This window comes from Anoplopoma fimbria, chromosome 3, assembly GCF_027596085.1.
Source record: "Anoplopoma fimbria isolate UVic2021 breed Golden Eagle Sablefish chromosome 3, Afim_UVic_2022, whole genome shotgun sequence".
NCBI classification, from domain to species: Eukaryota; Metazoa; Chordata; class Actinopteri; order Perciformes; family Anoplopomatidae; genus Anoplopoma; species Anoplopoma fimbria.
Window position 1 is genome coordinate 13,414,249 of NC_072451.1, and position 18,723 is coordinate 13,432,971.

The window sequence follows — 18,723 nt, forward strand, 5'->3', positions numbered from 1 at the left end:
GTTTACGGGGGGAGCTATGTAGAGCTCACCTCATTTTTGGTACAAATGTATATTTTCCTGTAAACATGTTTCAAACATGGTGTTTAAATCTTATTTTTGTATGTTGTTAGCACAGTTTGATGCATAGTAGACTAGTTTTGCTGCAGTGACACCTAAAGTCACTCATTTTTATGTTTTATTGTTGTATTTTTGTTCTTTGTTCGTGATACAGCTATTATCTTTGGACTATATCAGATGTTTTACTGACTATTTAGATACAGTGTGGGAGCTTGTTATCCTTGTTGTTATTATTGTCATTAGCCAGTATTTTTATTTTTGTTGATTCATTGTTGTCGTTTTTTCGTTTGTTTGTAGTTTGCTCTTTTTTCTTTTGTTTTTTTGTTCTTTTCTGATTCACATATATATGTTTTACATTATGATGCAATCTTTACTTGCCTGGACCCAAAGAAGAAGATTTGCCTCCTCAGTAGTTCCTACTGTGGATCCAAATAAAAAAAGAAACGGTAACAGGCTGGTCTGCAATCAAATGCAGCAACGGGTTGGCAGGATGATGACAGGATACAGAGATCAGAGGAGCCACTGAAATGAAGAACTTTTATCAACACATTTATGTTACATCTCTTTTTATTTCCATCTGTTGTGTTCAAATTAATTTGGGGGCTATTTCAAAGCAGCAATCGGCTAGCTAGTAAGCGCTTCCTCACAGTCCTTTAAAAAAACAATGAGTACATGTATATACATGTATACAAGCATAAACTGTGAAAAATGTAATATGCTTACATGTGTGCTTGTATTAAATGATTATGTGAGTCTTCCTACAGGCAGATCAAGCAAATTGTGTCTCTCTCATCTACTCAGGCCTGAGCTTCCATCATTACCTCATCATGGATCATTGAAAACCTTGAACACATGAATGTGAAAGCATACTTTATCTACTAGCTACCTACGAACTAAACTTGATTCCACACACTCTAACGCACGCACGCACGCACGCACGCACGCACGCACGCACGCACGCACACACACACACACACACACACACACACACACACACACACACACACACACACACACACACACACACACACACACACACACACACACACACACACACACACACACACACACACACACACACACACACACACAATCTGACCACCAGCCTACTGAGATCTCTGATGGACTCTATGTTGCCATCTCCTTTTCCCAGCAGCACAAGTTACTTTGTTGTAATTGCTGTGGCCTAAAGCATTAATGATATTGCCAGAAGCTGCTTTTTTTTTTATTTAATACTGGTGCAATGTTGTGTTACAATAAAAGATCCAGTAGAGAAAATGTGATAAAAGGCCCTGTAGGGCGGCCATCTAGTAGATAGTATGAGCTAAGGTGCCCTCTAGGGTGGCTCTTAAATGGAGGAAACATGGAAGCAGTGCCTTATAGGCAGCTCTACATGCTCGGGAACGTCCTGCTCACTGGTGACCAACTCACTTTGGACCCTGTACCTCAGACAGCTCTATTCGCCAGAGGTGGTGTGGATAAAAACAAGATTTCAAATATTGTCTACACTAAAAACTACACTAAAAGCATCCGTAAACAGTGTGTCCTGATTCAAAGGTTTTGAGGGGAACTTCAGCACTTCCATTTGGAATAAGTTGAAACTTTTTGTTGATCTTGCACCTGGCACATTAGATGGGATGTGCATTCAGTAACCATCTGTTTATAATATCACACTACTATTTACAGTCCTCATTGAGCCACCTGACCTGACCAGGAGCACTACCAGCAAAAAGTCACTGTGATTATACTGTTGATAGAATAAACAGAATGAAGGAATTAGCATGAAACATCTTAATAAAATAGATTTATTAACAGGTTGAAGTGTATTTCAATATTTTAAAAGTGCAACATTTATATATGGACACCATTTAAAAGACATGTTAGATCATCTCAAAACTAACAACATAAATATGGTAAAAGGCAAGCGGTCACAGAAGGAAAGCATCAGTCAAAAGCACACACGGTCTCACAGAGGCTTCTTCAGAAGATAAAATAAAAAATCAGAGTTGGCAGTGACAATTTGACGACTATGTGTGCAAAAAACATTTGTTGAATCACAATATATATACACACTCGTGCATGCAGACAATAAAGTGATCGATCAGTATCTGTACAGATATGATAAATATTACAGTGAGGAGATACTTGAGTTGTGTGAGAGGACACCGATGGTTCTACAAGCAGTCATGTGTTTTCTGGCTGTGAGCACACAGACACAACACACACATATAGAAATCAGCAGCGATCATTAAGTTTTTTATTTATTTACTTAAATTCAGCTTGAGAATCTTCTGCAGATCATCATTTCTATTTAAAGGGACTGTCTGTATTTTCAACCCCATTTTCTCATGTTTGTTGTGTCTAAGTGACTAACAACACAATGTTTTTAAATTGGTCCAGTATTGAAGGAACATGTTGCAATGAAAACCGCTCAGGGTAACTCCTCACCGTCAGTATGCATCCACTAAAATATGTGTTTTTGCTACTGGTTCAGATTGGTATTGTAAGTGTCTGACAACATTATGGAAAGAATGTTTTCTGGTCCAGACAGCCGACAAAAACGGCCTGGGTGGTCTTATTTTCAGTTTGGGGGTTTTGCTAGGCCCTCCAGATATTCAGACGCACGTTGACAAGCACTAGAAAAGGGAGTTTTTCATGATTAGTCCTATTTAAGTGAAGCCGTGCTTTGAGGTCAGAGGGACAGTGCACTTTGTTTTACATTCTTCACATTGGTTGCCTGTTTTCTAAATCATTTTAAATGTTTTTACTACACAAACCTTTTTATGCATCTTATGGGTTATTCCAAAGTGAAACCCATTTAATAAGACAGCTCGAGGCTCTCACCTCTGAGCTGTTAGAACTGCCATTAATGTTTCATCTATTTTGTTGTTTTCTATTATTGTATTTTATTTTGAATGCATTTGTATCTAACATCTCTGCATATTTTTTATTAAATACAGTTCTATACTAGCCTCAGTTTATTTGGTTCCCTCTGAAGTTTGACTGATAAAAGGCATCTGCTGCATCAGCGTACCTCTCACATCTCTTTGGCTTTTTCAGAGGAACGGCACAACAAAGTCCACTGCTATTTGTAGGTGTTCAACTAATGATTAATTTCATCATTGATTAACCAATAGATGTTTTTCTTTCACTTAATCGATGAATTGTTGAATTTGTTAAATGTATCTGCAATATCATAATGTAAATGCATATCATAAGTTCCTGGAGCACAAGGTAATGTCTTCTTCATATGTCTTGTTTTCAGCCAAAAGTCCAATATCACATTTCCAGTTTACAATGATATTAAACAGAGAAAAGCATTAAATCCTCACAGTAACTGCAACCGCCATTGATTGACTGTGAGTTGATCAACTAACGGTTTCAGAACAATATGAGAATATTTCTGAGCCAATGGAAACCGTGACATCAAAATCAACATTTTTAAAATGCATTACAATAGAGTGGTGAGGAATGAGTCCTAAAACCCAGGAATGAGTCAGCATTTAGCTCTTCCTGTTCCCTCCCCTCAAAGTCAATGGGTTTTTAGTTAGATGTCTGTGGTTAACACTAGCTTATGAGATTTAAAAAAATAACTTCTATTGGCTTATTGTTGAACAACCAGGGCAATGCTAACTTCTGGAGTTGGCCTACAAAACTACATCACCTCTGCAGCAAAGTGTTGGAAGTAAGCAACATGAGATGGTCTGACAGTGATGACTCAAAGGGAACTCAGAATCCTTCCAGACTGGAGTCTGGATTTACACCAGGACATTAAAATAACTATTAGCTTACTTAAAGCTAGGGTGGGCGAAAACAGCCGTTGAGATTCCGTCGCGTGCTCTCTGGCCTCTCCCTGCCACGCTACCTGCTGTAGCTCCTCCCACCGAACGTCAGTTATGCGCGTTCATGTGAATTCAGTTACATTGATAGGAAGACGAAACACGCAGGGACGCACCAACGTCGTTGCCAAGGTGACCGGACAGTCCCACAGCCAATAAGAACGGAGAATCGGAGCCTCGCTCTGATTGGTCAAAGTGTACATGAGCGGTGGCAATTTTTGGGTGCGGCCCACAGAGGCAGGGGAGAGCAAAGTTATGAGCAGGTATTCTCAGAGCACTTCACCTACATATAGCTGACTGGCTATTAGGACAGTTTTGCCAAATATTACAGTAAAGAAATTAATTAATTAATACCCACCCTAGCTGGACCCTAGTGGACAGTTCATTGACAATAAAATAAGAAATCATTAAACAATAAGTTATCTACCATATGTCTGTGATTTGGTTAATTTTGAACCCTAATTCTATTGGAAATGTTAAAAAATATTTTGCAAAATACAAGATTAAGGAAGCCCTGACAGGCAAGTGAGATTAAAAATGTTTTCTCTGTATAAAATTTAAGAACAGGGGAAAAAGGGTTTTGCCAGAATAATTATTCTAAGTTACTTTTTTATCATCTGTTTTTTTTTTTGTCAGGATCAAGTGTTTGTTCTTGTAATATTCGTTTCGCTGTCAAGAGAGATCCCCACTAACCCATGTTTTAAACAGGACTAAAAGTTTTCATGTTTTCTTACAGCTACTCCATGCACTCTAAACAAAAGTACATATTTTGTGTATAAAAAAACCTTACCTGTAAGAAAAACATTTTTACCTGACAAAACTTTACATCCCAACATCAACTTTACAAGTTTCACAGATGAAAAAAGATTTAGGCATTTAGAAAGATTATGCTGGCAAAACGTTTTCTTTCACCTGTTTTAAAGTCATAAACCAAGCAGCAACATCTGGTTCTGAAGAGTGAAGTCAATGCTTAATGTCTTAAAGCTGCATTCTCTCTACTGCCCATCAGGGGGCGACTCCTCTGGTTGTATAGAAGTCTATGAGAAAATAACTCTACTTCTCTCTAGATTTATTCCCTCAGTAAACATTGTAAACATGAGTTTATGGTCTCAATCTCTAGTTTCAAGTCTTCTTCAATACAGCATGATGTTCATTTAGTAAATGATGGTCCACTTAGAGTCAAATATACCATAAAGCATGGTAAGCTTTAGGGCGGGGCTTCACAGTGATTGACAGGTTGATACCATGGCTTTTTCCCCTTTGGGAGTTGTCCATGTTTTTGTCTTAGAACTTTAATGCTTTCACGGTGTGTTTTCAGTTTGTGAAAGTATTTTGTAACTTTTGTGGTTGCCTTATAAATGTCTTATTTAGTGTTTGGGTGTACTAAGCTCCACCCACTCATGTAATGTCTGGTTGCAAATGAACAAGTTGGCACATCTAAAATAACGACCTCGAGGCTTTAAAACGGTAGTCGACAAACCAATGGTGACGTCACTGTGACTACGTCCACTCCTTATATACAGTCTATGGCATGAACACAGTAGAGAAAGCTATTTTGATCAGACTTAAAAAAAAAATTCACAAACAATACACCTTACAATATGATGTAATTGTATACAAGATAACCTACAGCTTCACAAATTACCAAGAATATGAATCACCACTGCCTCTGTTTATGTACATAAAGCAAAAAACTATTTAGACACCACATCTGCCTGTCCCTGGCAGTAGTAAGAGCTGGTACTTTTTCATTACTGAGGGCCTGACACAGTTTTACAGGTTCTTTAGCTAACGCTTTATCCGGTCCATTGATTTCCTGGAACTTTTCTGAGTAAGTAATAGTATGTACGTATTGAATGACTAGTTTAAGGTGTTAGGTGATCAGTTGGTAAACACCGTCTCATTAGAGTGTTTACATGTTAGCTGGAAGAGTGTAGTTAAATAATTAATTAATAGTTAAGTAGAGATTATAAACTGGTACTTTTTAAGATTATTTTTCTTTTAATGGTTGGGACAATTTCCAGGAATTTAGAATAAAAGAGAAAGTCCTGTAAAATAAAGCGTTATCCTCTGGAATTGATGTATTTAGTCAATATAATGAACGCTGGGTAATCATTACCATAAAGAACGCTGTTTCCCATTGTATGTTTGGGACTCTGTATACCAGCTACCATGGTTTCATACTTGTCTGGTTTGTACCTGGGCCAACAATGATACATGAACTCCGACCTTTAAAGACATCAAATCCAAAAAGTTTTTCATAGTTGGCCAACCTTAACCACCGAGTTCAGCTCTGTCTACTCTGCCTGTTGAATCCAATACTGTGTTCAAACAAAACGCCAGACCAATTTTTGCCTCGCGCTAATCACACGAGACACTCCGGCCCGAGAGGAGGAGGGGCTTATCCTCCATGTAGATACCAAACAGATGGTTCAGAGCATCTTGGACACCAACAAAGTTTCTTTCTGCCATGTCTTTCCTTCATCAACTGTGGCTGAAACAACCACTATTGCGGCTCTGTGTCTGTTGTGGAAGTCTCAGATACATCAGAAAAACAGACGCCGCCGTGCTTGGGTTCATAACTGGAGGCATTCACCGAGCTTGACTGTATCTAGCAAGTCACATGACGACTGGTTTACAGCAGTTTGTTTTCTGAATGGAGTTTGGATCATTCAGTGCTAGGCTATGGTAACACTGTGGCTGCTCCATCAAAACCAAAGTACTGCTTCTAAATTAGGCATAAGTACGGCAGCAAAATTATTGTTTACACATGTACATTTATACATTCGTCCAATCTCTATACAAATATGAGTTACTTGCACAAAAATGTTAAGTACTCAAATTTTGCGTATGTGCATCATTTACGATGCACAATTCCTACATTTGTGTCCAGTCGCACATTGACAACAAACGCGAAATTAAAGTTCACTTCAGGTTTGGTGTCAACATGCCATAAACCCTGCCGTGACACCCTGACAATAAACCAAATGTAAAGACTAACCAAGATTAAGAATCTCTTTGACATTAACGTACTTATATCACAGTTTTCAAATAAGAAATTGCCTGAATCCCGTTTATTTACATAGCACAACTACAGCGACCAGAACCAGAAGTTCAACCAACCTATCAGCACACAGGTCAGTCCTGAGGTCCATCTTCTATCTGACCATACAGTAAATAATTAAGATATTGGAACACAACAAATAAGATATTGTTCCAATCTGTATTGAAAAAAAAAAAAGATCCTTTCATTTATCGGTTTAGGGTATAATTAATGTTCACAACTTCAGGAAGTCTAGCTTTTAAACAGATTCATCTGATGGAAAAGGGAGTCAATGTACGCAAGGAAACATATCAGAAAGGTGCGATACCTAAAAACATTTATATGTAGAACCTCAGCAGCTGCAGCCGGTGGTGTTTGGAAGCAGTGATGAAAGTTGTGCAAATATTCCAACATGTTGGGCCTCCAAACCTGTGCTCACTGCAGCCGTCTGTGCGGATGTGACGTCTCCTGTTGGTCACACACTGGATAGTTTGTCTCTGTGGTTGTACTGCTGATGTTAATGGGCTTTGTGTTTGGTGTGAAATCTCTCCAACAAGGCTCTCAAGATGTTCCCCGGGATCTGTTGGTGCTGGTCTATCAGAGACTGAACTGCCTGCTGCACCTGCAGAGCAACAGCACTGTGTATGAATGGTTGGTGTTACAAACATCCTGCAGGAAACCACAATCACAGTGGTGATATAAAGTTGGTAAGTGGTGGTAGCTGCCACTGTGCGTACAAATAGAGTTTATCCTCCTTGATACAGGAAATACAATGTTATTATACGATATAAAAAACACATTCATAGAATGAACCCCTTAAAGAAGTGGCTCTGGTGTTATTAGAGGACAAAAATGTAGGCGTCCCAAAACTGCTTCAAGATTATATATTAATATTATTTTCCACTTTCATTGAAAGTTAGAAAAAAGATTAAATGTTTTAATCAACATCAGTCCTGATCATAAGTACCAAATATTCATTCATTTTCTGAATTTTAACCCTGCCCAGGGACTACAGACAAAAAAAACTCTAGTTAACTCTGCCATGTTTGACATTATACTGGAAACTGAATGTTGATTAATGTGCACTCTGCTGTGGTTAATAAATAATTAAATAAATAAATGCCGCAAAAAACCCCCAACGAAAACTGAATTATTTTATGTAAACTGAATGCTGTTTACAGTTTATTTTATGTAAACTGAATGCCCCCCCCCCCCCCCCAGTGTCTGCTAACGTTCTAAAGTAGCAAACTGAACCACATCATCTGCAAAGAGTAGAGTCGCAATTATGAGGTCCCAAAATCAGACAACCTCCACCCCCGGCATCACTTGAAAGGTATCAGCCGATTAATAAGTTATTAGCTCTTTTCCTCCTCCAAACTATCTTTATTATATTGACCTTTACAAACCACTAATGGTGGACTTCTAATTCTAACTGTTGACAGGTGAATCCTAATCAAATCAAATGGAATCGTGAGGACAGTGAAGAGTCACACCTTTAGTTTATGGTGCCTCGAATGACATTGTCAAAGGACTGTGATGGTCAATGCTCACATGATTTTGACAGGAAGGGAAGAAAAGGGAAGGGAAGAAAAGGGAAGCGAAGAATACTGAATGAATACTGACTTTCTCCGCCAGCTCTGCAGCGTTCACGTTGGGGTCGTACGCGATGGGGTCACCAAGGAAGGTCCGAAACTTCACAGGGAATCCACCATAAATAGGTGCGATAGGGAGGCGAAACCTTTCATACAGCCAGCGGAAAAATCCTGAACAAAAGGATAGAGCGAGAGCGAGAGAGAGAGAGAGAGAGAGAGCATGTTACATGGAGAAATAAAGAGAGGATTTAGATGAACAAATGAACAGGTTACCATCAGATTCATATCATATAATTCAGTCAGGTCAGCACACTGCCCTTGCTACCACACTATCATGAGGACAAGTCTGGAAATATTCTATATTTTTCTTCCTGTGCACACCAAAACAAACACTGGTTGTATCTTCTAACAAGTATTGTGTGTGTATCAAATTAGTGTCCAATGAGCCACACTGTTGCACTAGGTAACATGTTCCGTCATTACCATGAACACAGACTGTGGTTTATTTTAATTTATCCCCACATACACCATCCTGCTATCACATATAGATGGAGAACATCCCCATGTGCATGTGTCCCTCCACTCTCATACAGCTGAATACAACAGCAGGTGTTTGGAAAGTCCTGTGCTGTGTCTACCTGACTGAGTCCTCTGTGAACTTCAAGATGTGTGTGTCCATCAGTGACACTGTCAGCTTGGTGGAGCTATCTTTGTGTTTGAACTTGCGTCTACACTTACTGAGTGTTCCCAGAGATCTGAAGCCTTCCCGCACATTTTGAGTAAACATTGGAATTACTGGCTGGAAGACAGGAAGAGCAAGATAAAAAAGAAGATTAGAGAGGAGGGCTTTCTACGCTGCACATTTCTAACATGGATAAAAAAAGATGCTGCAATTAGTCTGTGAATTATGACACTGATCTGGCATTGTTTGTGTGGCAGGCACTGAGCTTTTAGCCATTTAATACATACACATAGGCAGTCTGTAACTAATGTTTAGCTGGCTGTTTTCACTAGGACAATTTACAAATGACTACATTGTTATCTGATGATGAACCGCTGCATAAATGTGTGACTTGCAGTATTTTCTACCAGCCAGAACGTTCTGCCCAAAGGCCCATGTCATCACAATTCTTATAAAGAACTGCTAGTCAGCTGCATTTACATGTCGGAGATTAAAACATGCAACACTTGTTAGTATTTGCAGTGGGTAATTATGCCGGGAGATTCAGTATCAACTATCTAAACAATTATATTAAACAATACTTTTACATACTGAAATTGTTCAATTAAAAAGGTGAAATGTGGCCAGAATTAAAGTTTAAAATGTAAAAAGAACCTGGAACACAGAGTACATGAGGCATACATGGTAATCCATTAAAATGAGAATGTATCTGTTGTGTGAGAAAAAGAACTAGCATGATCAACAGAATGTGAAAAGGTAACAGTTTCTACATTAAGTCAAAGACATTTATGTTTTTTGTTGAAGACAAATCTTTTGAAATGAGCATGCTAACCAGCTAGCCCCGTCCTGTCTTGTAGTACCACTTGTACCTCATGTAGGTGATAGTGAGGCACTGTATTGTCCAGTCCATCCTCAGTCCAACAGGAGAGGAAGAAGTAGCAGAGCTGCCCCAAGGGCTTGTAAATCATGTTTAAGGTACGGTCTGTGTTCGTTTTTAAAGTTTGTTTAGCAGAAACAGAAAACACTGCATGTTCTAGATTTGTCGTCGTCACCACAGGAAGACTTCTTTTCCAGGAGACAGACATTCAGTTAGCAATTAGCCTCCAATCGACAGAACAAACCCCAGCGCCAGGCAGTTAGCTAGGATTCCTTCAGTGTTCATACTCCAGGATGTTTTTACTGTAGAGGTCTCCTCCTCTCAAAAATAAACAGAACCGGTGACTTCAATCAGTAAAACACAAAATAAAGCAGTTTTCACGTTAAAAATCAGTTTTTTGTCTGAAACAGGATGTCACGGAGGGGCTGCAAGCTGATCTGCTGTCAGCTTGTTTCTCTCATAACTTAAGACCAAAACGTCTAATGGTCATCTAGTCAAAATACCTAGTTGAAAACAAGCAAAATCAAAAAAGTGTATTGGAAAAATGTGGCTTCAAAGTGCATAAAAACTCTGTTTATGACAGCTTTTAACGCATGCACAACAGGGATATTGTGCTGTTGACATGGGACCAAACAGAACGGACCATTTCCTAGATTAAAATCATGGATTTCTCTAGGTTTGAAAATTGTTGGAAATATTTGAGATAAAGCAAGGACATAATATATATGATTTATAATTTAATATAGGCTTTTGGACATTTTAATGCTAAAAAAGTACATTCTATACCTTCAAGAGAAATGTATCATGTTAATGTTATCTACAATGTCATGCTCCCCAGTTTGACACTTTGACAAAAACACAGACAGACAGTGACAGTAGATTTCAGGAAGCACAACAAACCACTTGAGAGTCGATGGCGACCTGGGCGAAGCCTTTGCGTTTGCCCCAGAGAAGAGGGTAGGTCTCATCACTGAACAGGGCCTCACGCACTCCACCTGGAGAAATCCCCAACAGGTGACCGCTCCTCAGAGCCCGCACACACTCCTCCTGAGGCCCATGGATCACACTGAACACCTCCAACAGTAACTTGAAACCTGGAGTAACGGGACAGGATGATAAAGGTGAGGACGCATTAGAATAAGAATGAGCTGAGGGGAAGATAAAACAAAAAAAGATAAAGCTGGTATTTTAAAAAAGTGAGGGTGCCACCTTGACAGCACCAACAACAACTGCTTCTGTGTAAACAGTTTTCTGAATGGCAGTGCGGCTGGAAGCATTCATAGTGACTGAACAGTGAAGGTGGGATCTTTATAGTCATATGCACAACACTTACAGAGAAACTGTTCTTGGCAATGAAAGTCTTAGATCTCACACTCCCTCAAACAATGCTCATTAAATATGTATGTAAGAAAAATCACACAAGTAAATCAAAGAGAATCTAAGTCATGAGACGTTCCCAGTCAGTGGAGAAAGAGTGAGCAGCTCGTACAGTAATGGTATGTGTAAAATGTGTGCAGATGGTGACATCACAACCACAGGTAAGATTACATCTATGGAATGCCCCGTGTGCTCTGTGCTCCTATTGGTTAACCCAACATCGAACTAGAAAGTAAGGAATCTCTGTATGTGTGTCTTTGTGTGTGTGTATGTGTGTGTGTGTGTGTGTGTGTGTCCTTCTCATATCCTGAGATACGTTCATCTGATCTATTTCACATTTGGTGGGTGTATTGCTGCAGACCCAAGAACTTGCAGCGTCAATATTGGATGTTCGAACATACGACACATTCAACATTATTGAACTTTGAATAAACAATCAAACAGAGGGGGTGGGGCTTCCGGGCTCGAGCATGTCATCCGTAGCGAGCCTTTTCCTTTACAATGACTGCATTTCACTTTTGCTGCTGGATATACTTACAGTTACAACCAAACTCTTCTTCCCTTACTTTTAGTTATCAAACAATAAGTGGTTCTAGAGAAAGAGGCGAAGCATCGGCCCGTTCTGAATGGACACAGCACTGGTTTGGTAAAAGTTGTCAAACTAAACAAGGTAAACAAATCGGGGTCATCCTTTAATCAGGACGTTTTGACGGGTCCCAGAAGCAGCCTCAGTTGTCTTCCACACTACACGGGATAAAACCAGTGACAATCATTTCATTCAATCCTGACGCCCCACGTCTGTCGAGTAGAACCATCATCTGACTGAAGTCATGTAGTCTGATCCTGGCATGAGAGTTGCACTGTGTCTCTGCTTTGTATTCCACTAAATTTATTTTAGTGTGAAGTGTAGAAATGGACACTGATTAAGTCAACCCAAACATTCAGAAGGCTCACCCTGAACAAAACAGAGAATAGAATCCAATGAACGCTCTGATTGATTTGGGTGCATACACTTTCTGTACTTACCTAATTTTGACTACAGTTACACATAGTCAGTCTCTCTTTTTGCATTTGGTTGGGAGTGTTTTATTCACTCTATTTACATAATTAAGAACATAAAACGCTTATAATACAAATTTGAAAATCTAAACAGTGGACCTGTATGATTGAAATAAAGATGAAGATAGAGTTTCAACCATAGACTGTATATGAGAAGTGGACGTAGTCATCGTGACATGACAAATTGGTTTGTGGACCGTCGTTATGAAGCCTTGAGTTCGGTGCCATCTTTGAATTACGGCCGTCGCCACGTTGTTGTTTTTTTTGCAACCAATGAACAGAAGCTATCATGTCCGGAATGCGCAGGAGAGACATGGAGACGCTGTATATGACTCTAGTGTATATATGTGTATATAGTCATTTTGTCATAGACTTCTATACAACCAGAGGAGTCGCCCCCTGATGGACATAAGAGAGAATGCAGCTTTAAGACACTTCTGCATTGGCTTCACTCTGCAGAAGTGATGGTTGCTATCTGGTTTCAACTCTTTAGTTATTGAAAGTTATTGAAAGTAATTGAAAAGTAAACCAAAACGTACACTGAAAATATGAGAACAGCAGTACTTGTGGAGATTAGTATTGTATGCATTCATGTGTGAAACAGTGTGAGTACCTGGGATCTTGAAGAGGATGTGGTCCGCTACAGAGTGGCAGGGCCGTCCCTTCTGGAGGATTACATTGGCAAGAAAGTAATAGTAGTCGATGGGAATGGCTCCATGATAGTAAACTATCAGTGCTGGTCCTTTGTCAGGGATCTTCTCCATGCCATGGATCTCATAACCTGGAACACAGAGTACATGAGGCATACATGGTAATCCATTAAAATGAGAATGTATCTGTTGTGTGAGAAGTGAGAGTGGAAAAACACGATACTGTTTATTTATTTATTAATTTGCTTATAGGCACATTTTCTTCCTAGGCTATTTCTGTCATTTATTTGAAATTATTATTGCACATTTTGTGGCAAGTTTTGTTTCATTAAAAAGGAAATTTCATGTCATCGTCATGTCGTGTTTTTTTTCCTAGGTCGGCCAATTCATGTCTCGCCCTACTTTAAGCAGATGTAACTACAGCTCTAATGTAACTATCCATATAATAAGTAGCAAGCACAGAAAATACAGAAATCCTGATTTATTTTTCTCGTTTTTGCAATTTCTCCATACATACATAACAATGCATATCCATGTCTACATCAATATCTTTTTTGACTAATAAAAAAAAAATATATATATATATAACAATAGTGTGCTCAGGGAGAGGAACCGGTAGAGGAAGCCACAAGTAATTACACGTTAGAGGTTTGTTAGCTGTTATAAACAAGATAAAATACTACACTGATAAACACAAACAAAATATTTGTATACGAAGGCAGTAGTATTGAAGAAATGCTATCTGTAGGGACAGAATCAAAGAGATGCCACAAATCTTCAATAAATGAAGCCCCTTGGTGTCTTACCATGCCATATGGCTCCATGTCCGTCCCACAGAGTAGCCAGGGTCTTCCTGGCTCCGTCCCACAGGTTGTTGCAGTAAGCCTCCCTCAGCTGATTCTTCCTCTGTTCGAAGAAAACAGCAGAAAAGACATGACCCAAGGACAAGACAGGACCGGGCAACAGCAACAGAGTTATAGCAACCTGGGCCCTGGTTCAGAAAGCAGGTTTAACAAACTCTGAGTTGACTATCCCTGAACTCTGAGTTGACTAACCCTGAACTCTGAGTTGACTAACCCTGAACTCTGAGTTGACTAACCCTGAACTCTGAGTTGACTAACCCTGAACTCTGAGTTGACTAACCCTGAACTCTGAGTTGACTAACCCCGAGATGGAAAACTTTGAGTTTTGAGATTCAGAGCAGCTGATCAGATTTTGTTTAGTCAACTCTGAGTTTGTTCACTCTGAGTTAAGCTTGTGCATGGAGAAAGAAAAAAGCCACCATCAATAGAGCTCTGATTCCTTGCCAACGGGTACTTGAAGGCAGAGCCTCCACTTTAATCCAGTGGACGTAGATATATTAATGCATATTAGATATATAAGGAATCATTTATCTCTAAACAAGAGTCAGAGAGAGGAAACACAACTGGGTTTTATTCAGTATTGTGCATTAATTCATCATTTACCAGACTATGATGAAGTGGTTGAATATGGCTGTGTATTAACCTCTACCCTGCATCACATTTTAAATATAATTGTTCAGTTTTAATCTGATGGGGACAAAACACAGGAACCAGCAACCGAGGATACAATATTTTGTTGAAGATTTATGACAATACATTGTGACAATACAAGACACATGATTGTAAGCTCACAATCTGATCCAGTGATAATGTGTTTGGTGATTTAAAGGTTAAAATACAGTAGATTTTAAATATTAAACATATATTTGGATTTTGGCACAACAGCATTCAGTGGCTTTATTCAGCTACTTCAACCAATGTAGTAAAGTGTACCACCCTCACTGAAATGATGTTAAAACACTTTCAAACTACATTCTGCAGCCTTACAATGATTATAATCACTCAGAAATATTAACATATAGTCTCCAATATTATGTCTCTTTCTGGAACTGAAAACCCAGAGCTTCCCTCATCTCAGGGTTAACTAACAAATGTTCCCTGAAACAGGGCCCAGGATCCCTTTTCAATAGTTTTGTCCATAATGCTTATTCCTTAAATTACATTGCATTGCAAATACATATAGTTAATGTACGCACTGTAACATTAGACAGGGGATCATTGTTGTTAACATTTCCTGTAAAGTTACAAGAATATTTATAGAGTGACGTGGACAGACTTTGCTAGTTAGTAAAATGACACGTTGATACATTGTGTCTAATATTGTCAGGGTATTAATAGTGGGTAGTATATGAGTATCATGGTACAGCACCAGCAATCATTACCTTTCCCCAAAAACCTAGGATTGCATTTTGAATTATTTTTCAGGTGCTTGTAACATTTGGTGAATGACATGATGTGCGGTACACTGTTGACTCAGTGCAGAGTGTTTGCATACCTTGTAGACGTGAAGGAAGAGTATGGAGAGGTAAAGGAGGATGACGATGAGGAAGGGCAGGATGAAGACGATGGCCAAAGGGGTGAAAACCCACAGCAGGTACTCCAGAACACTCAGGTAGTCCTCCAGCTGACCGAGGCCGGCCCATTCCTCCCACGCATGGAACACACAAACCTGTGGACCCAGACAGACTGTAGGTAGACACACCTCAACAACTATGGAACAGATTCCCATGAAAGTTTGTGTGCACACATGTGTGCACAAGGATAAGTCGTAGTACCATTCTAACTGGATCGCAGAGATATACTATAATATAAGGGCACGACATCTTATCTAACTTTAGCAAGCGATTTCGGTTCTATTGGATTCAATTGTCTGAACGTCAAATATGAATGTTTTGGTATTGTTAGAAAGTAAACCTTTCTGTCCTTCATTTCAACCCATTTCTATTACACCAACCTTTTTGAGACTGAGAGCTTCCTAAAAGATAGAGACTTCTTTTTTGATATAATCTTCCATAATAATATATTTGCTCAATTTAACTTTAAATTATGAATACCATGAATTATATATGCTACATTAGGAGACTGTGTGTCTATGTTCACTGTTAATCATTCATTATTAGTATTGTTTTGCCAAGTGACACTGGCCTGTGGAATATGATTTGAATGCACCTCCACCGGTGACCCGGTGACCCATTGCCCCGCGGCGGTGCATTGGCTCCCTGCTGGCGGTCGGGCGCTTCAACACAGATATTACAGCATGTCTTGGAAGGGTACAAATTATTGTGGGTTTAATATATGAGTTCAAGGAATAAAACTGACAAATCATTCCAAGTGTGATGCCAGCACGGTAACAGCCTTTCACACATCAGGTTATATTGGACCTTCTTTGTGTTTTTGGTGAACTGACCTTTAAAACATGGCACTTTAAACAGCTAGTACACAGAGGTACAGGAAGTCTGCATTTTCTCTAGGGGGGGTTATGTGAAGGCTGTTTGAGCCTACACACATATACACACAAACATACACAAGCATGTGACTGTGGCTGAGTGGAGAGCAGGGTCAAGACACTGAACCCCAAAGTGCTCCCGCAGGCTGTTCCTGCGGTGTGTGAATGATAGTTAAGAGTCCTGATGGGCAGATTGCACCTTGCATGATAGCCTCAGCCATCAGTGTATGAATGGATGTATGATGATATGTAGTGTAAATGCGCTTTGAGTCGTCGAAAGATTAGAAAAGAGCAATACAAGTACAGTCCATTTACCATTTACAGGCAAAGAGGCAGAACGTCTACTGAGGTAGAGAACTTGACAAAAAAAGCTGCCGTGGCAACAACATGAGATATACACGATGTTTATCAGCCTACCAATCAGTGTTACCAGGTGTTGAACACCCATACAGTGTACAAAAACTCCAGAACTATCTAATTTCATCAGCTATGAATACAAGCTTTAATGTAAATGGTAAATGGACTGTACTTGTATAGCACTTTTCTAGTCTTTAACACTACATCATTCAGCCATTCACATCCATTCATACACTGATGACAGGGGCTACCATGTAAGGTGACACCTGCCCATCAGGACTCTAACTAACATTCACACCCATTCATAGTAATCTGGGGTTATTGTCTTGCCCAAGGGCACATGGACATGGACTAGCAGAGCCAGGGATTCGAATTGCCAATCCTCTGATTGAAGGCAATAATAATAATAATAATAATAATAATCAATCCTTTATTAGTCCCACAATGGGGAAATTATTTCTCTGCATTTAACCCATCCCGGAGGAGCAGTGGGCTGCAATGAAGCGCCCGGGGAGCAACTTGGGGTTAGGTGTCTTGCTCAGGGACACCTCGGCATGTTGCCGGTAGAGGGGTGTGAACCACCAACCTTGTGGTTACGGGACAAGCGCTCTACCTCATGTGCCACAGCCGCCCCAATGTTTATCACTCCCAGCTGGCTATGATTACAGTTACAATGTAGCAATACATGTCAAATATTTCTCCCTTACAATACAAAAGAAAAGCTATAAAAACAATGACTGCATGCAATATCTTTAACGTTTTTATGTGAATCGATTGTCATTCACTTTATTTCTACTTTATTTATTTTATGTTGGATTTGTTTAATTTCCGTTGTCTTGTTTTGTTGTGTTTGGTACTGCTTTTGTTTTGTCTGTGTTTTTTTTAATACTTCATCTGTATATGAGTCTGTGTGTTTTCTTTTGATGCTATGCATGCAGACTATTTGAAATACAGAGGGAAAGTAAGTAAGTGTGTGTCAATACTGAATGGACAGGTTCATACCAGGAAGGACACAGTGTCCTCTGCTCCCATCAGACAGGACTGGTTCCCGCTGTCCGACATCCTGCTCTGCGGTCAGCCTCAAGGGGAAGGAACACACTGCATGGACAGCATCTGCTTACACACTGAAGGAGAGGAGAGGAAAACACCACTCACGTAGGTCAATAGATCAATAACACTGCATTCATATATAGGTTATGGTCAGCTGTCTGTGTGTCGGTGAATTGTAATGTACATCTGAGGGATTTTAATTGTTTGTCAATAATTATTAAACAAGTGCTATTTGTATAGAAGAAATAAATAGGCAACGCTAGGTATTTGAATGGCACGATAGTCACGAGTCACGACACAGACCACCTATTTATGGCACTGAATCAAATAACAGTGGTGTTGCATACGCTTTAATCGAAGATATCTTTAGTGTTACGTTACACTCTAAGCAATGAGTACAGGAGCTGTGGTCAAACAGTAAGATAACTAACGTCACGTTAATCGAGATATCTGAGAGTTGACAGCAAGCCTTCAGTGTCAACGTCAAGAGCCAACGTCACCTCATTACACTGAGCACAGAATAAACAGAGAAAGACGTTACCTTAGACATAGACAGTTACTCTGTGAACAGAGCCATTACAACACACGCCACTGTTCATTTAATGTGAGCTACACTAGCACAACATGTATATATCTGTTAGCTAAACTAGCACAACATATATATATTTGTACGCTAACTACTGTCTTTTCCTTGACCCCGGAACACTTTAACTGTCACACTCCAGGGTGTTGCGTCCCTGGAAACATCGTACCGATAGATGAGTTCCACTCAGCAGCAACAAAACTGAAACTTCCTGTTTGACGTATAGACTTCAAAATAAAAGCGCAAAA

The 18,723-nt window shown here is 39.5% G+C and overlaps 1 protein-coding gene across 3 annotated transcripts; it reads right to left on the reverse strand.

Annotated features, from left to right (window-relative positions):
* Positions 1 to 1,846: 1,846 nt before the first annotated feature.
* Positions 1,847 to 18,661, reverse strand: tmem68 (transmembrane protein 68). 3 transcript variants are annotated; one of them, XM_054596839.1, is made up of 9 exons: positions 18,645 to 18,661; positions 17,845 to 17,966; positions 15,535 to 15,708; positions 13,983 to 14,082; positions 13,140 to 13,307; positions 10,991 to 11,184; positions 9,270 to 9,330; positions 8,563 to 8,702; positions 1,847 to 7,561 (listed from the first exon to the last, which is right to left on the reverse strand). In XM_054596839.1, exons 2-9 carry the CDS (start codon positions 17,902 to 17,904, stop codon positions 7,457 to 7,459), a joined length of 1,002 nt encoding a protein of 333 aa, XP_054452814.1. In that variant the 5' UTR covers positions 17,905 to 17,966; positions 18,645 to 18,661; the 3' UTR covers positions 1,847 to 7,456. The 3 variants fall into 3 exon arrangements, with proteins under 3 accessions (XP_054452814.1, XP_054452813.1, XP_054452815.1); XM_054596838.1 differs by lacking the exon at positions 18,645 to 18,661 and adding an exon at positions 18,434 to 18,598; XM_054596840.1 differs by lacking the exon at positions 18,645 to 18,661 and adding an exon at positions 18,324 to 18,387.
* Between the last annotated feature and the right edge of the window lie 62 nt (positions 18,662 to 18,723).

What these genes read in the sequence shown, in the direction of transcription:
- tmem68 (XM_054596839.1), bottom strand. Translation starts at nt 17,904, where the DNA reads ATGTCGGACAGCGGGAACCAGTCCTGTCTGATGGGAGCAGAGGACACT. An exon ending in AGGACACTGTGTCCTTCCTG is followed by an intron (nt 15,709 to 17,844) that starts GTATGAACCTGT and finishes CTGGGTCCACAG; the next exon opens with GTTTGTGTGTTCCATGCGTG. An exon ending in CAGATCTCTGGGAACACTCA is followed by an intron (nt 8,703 to 9,269) that starts GTAAGTGTAGAC and finishes CCTTTTGTTCAG; the next exon opens with GATTTTTCCGCTGGCTGTAT.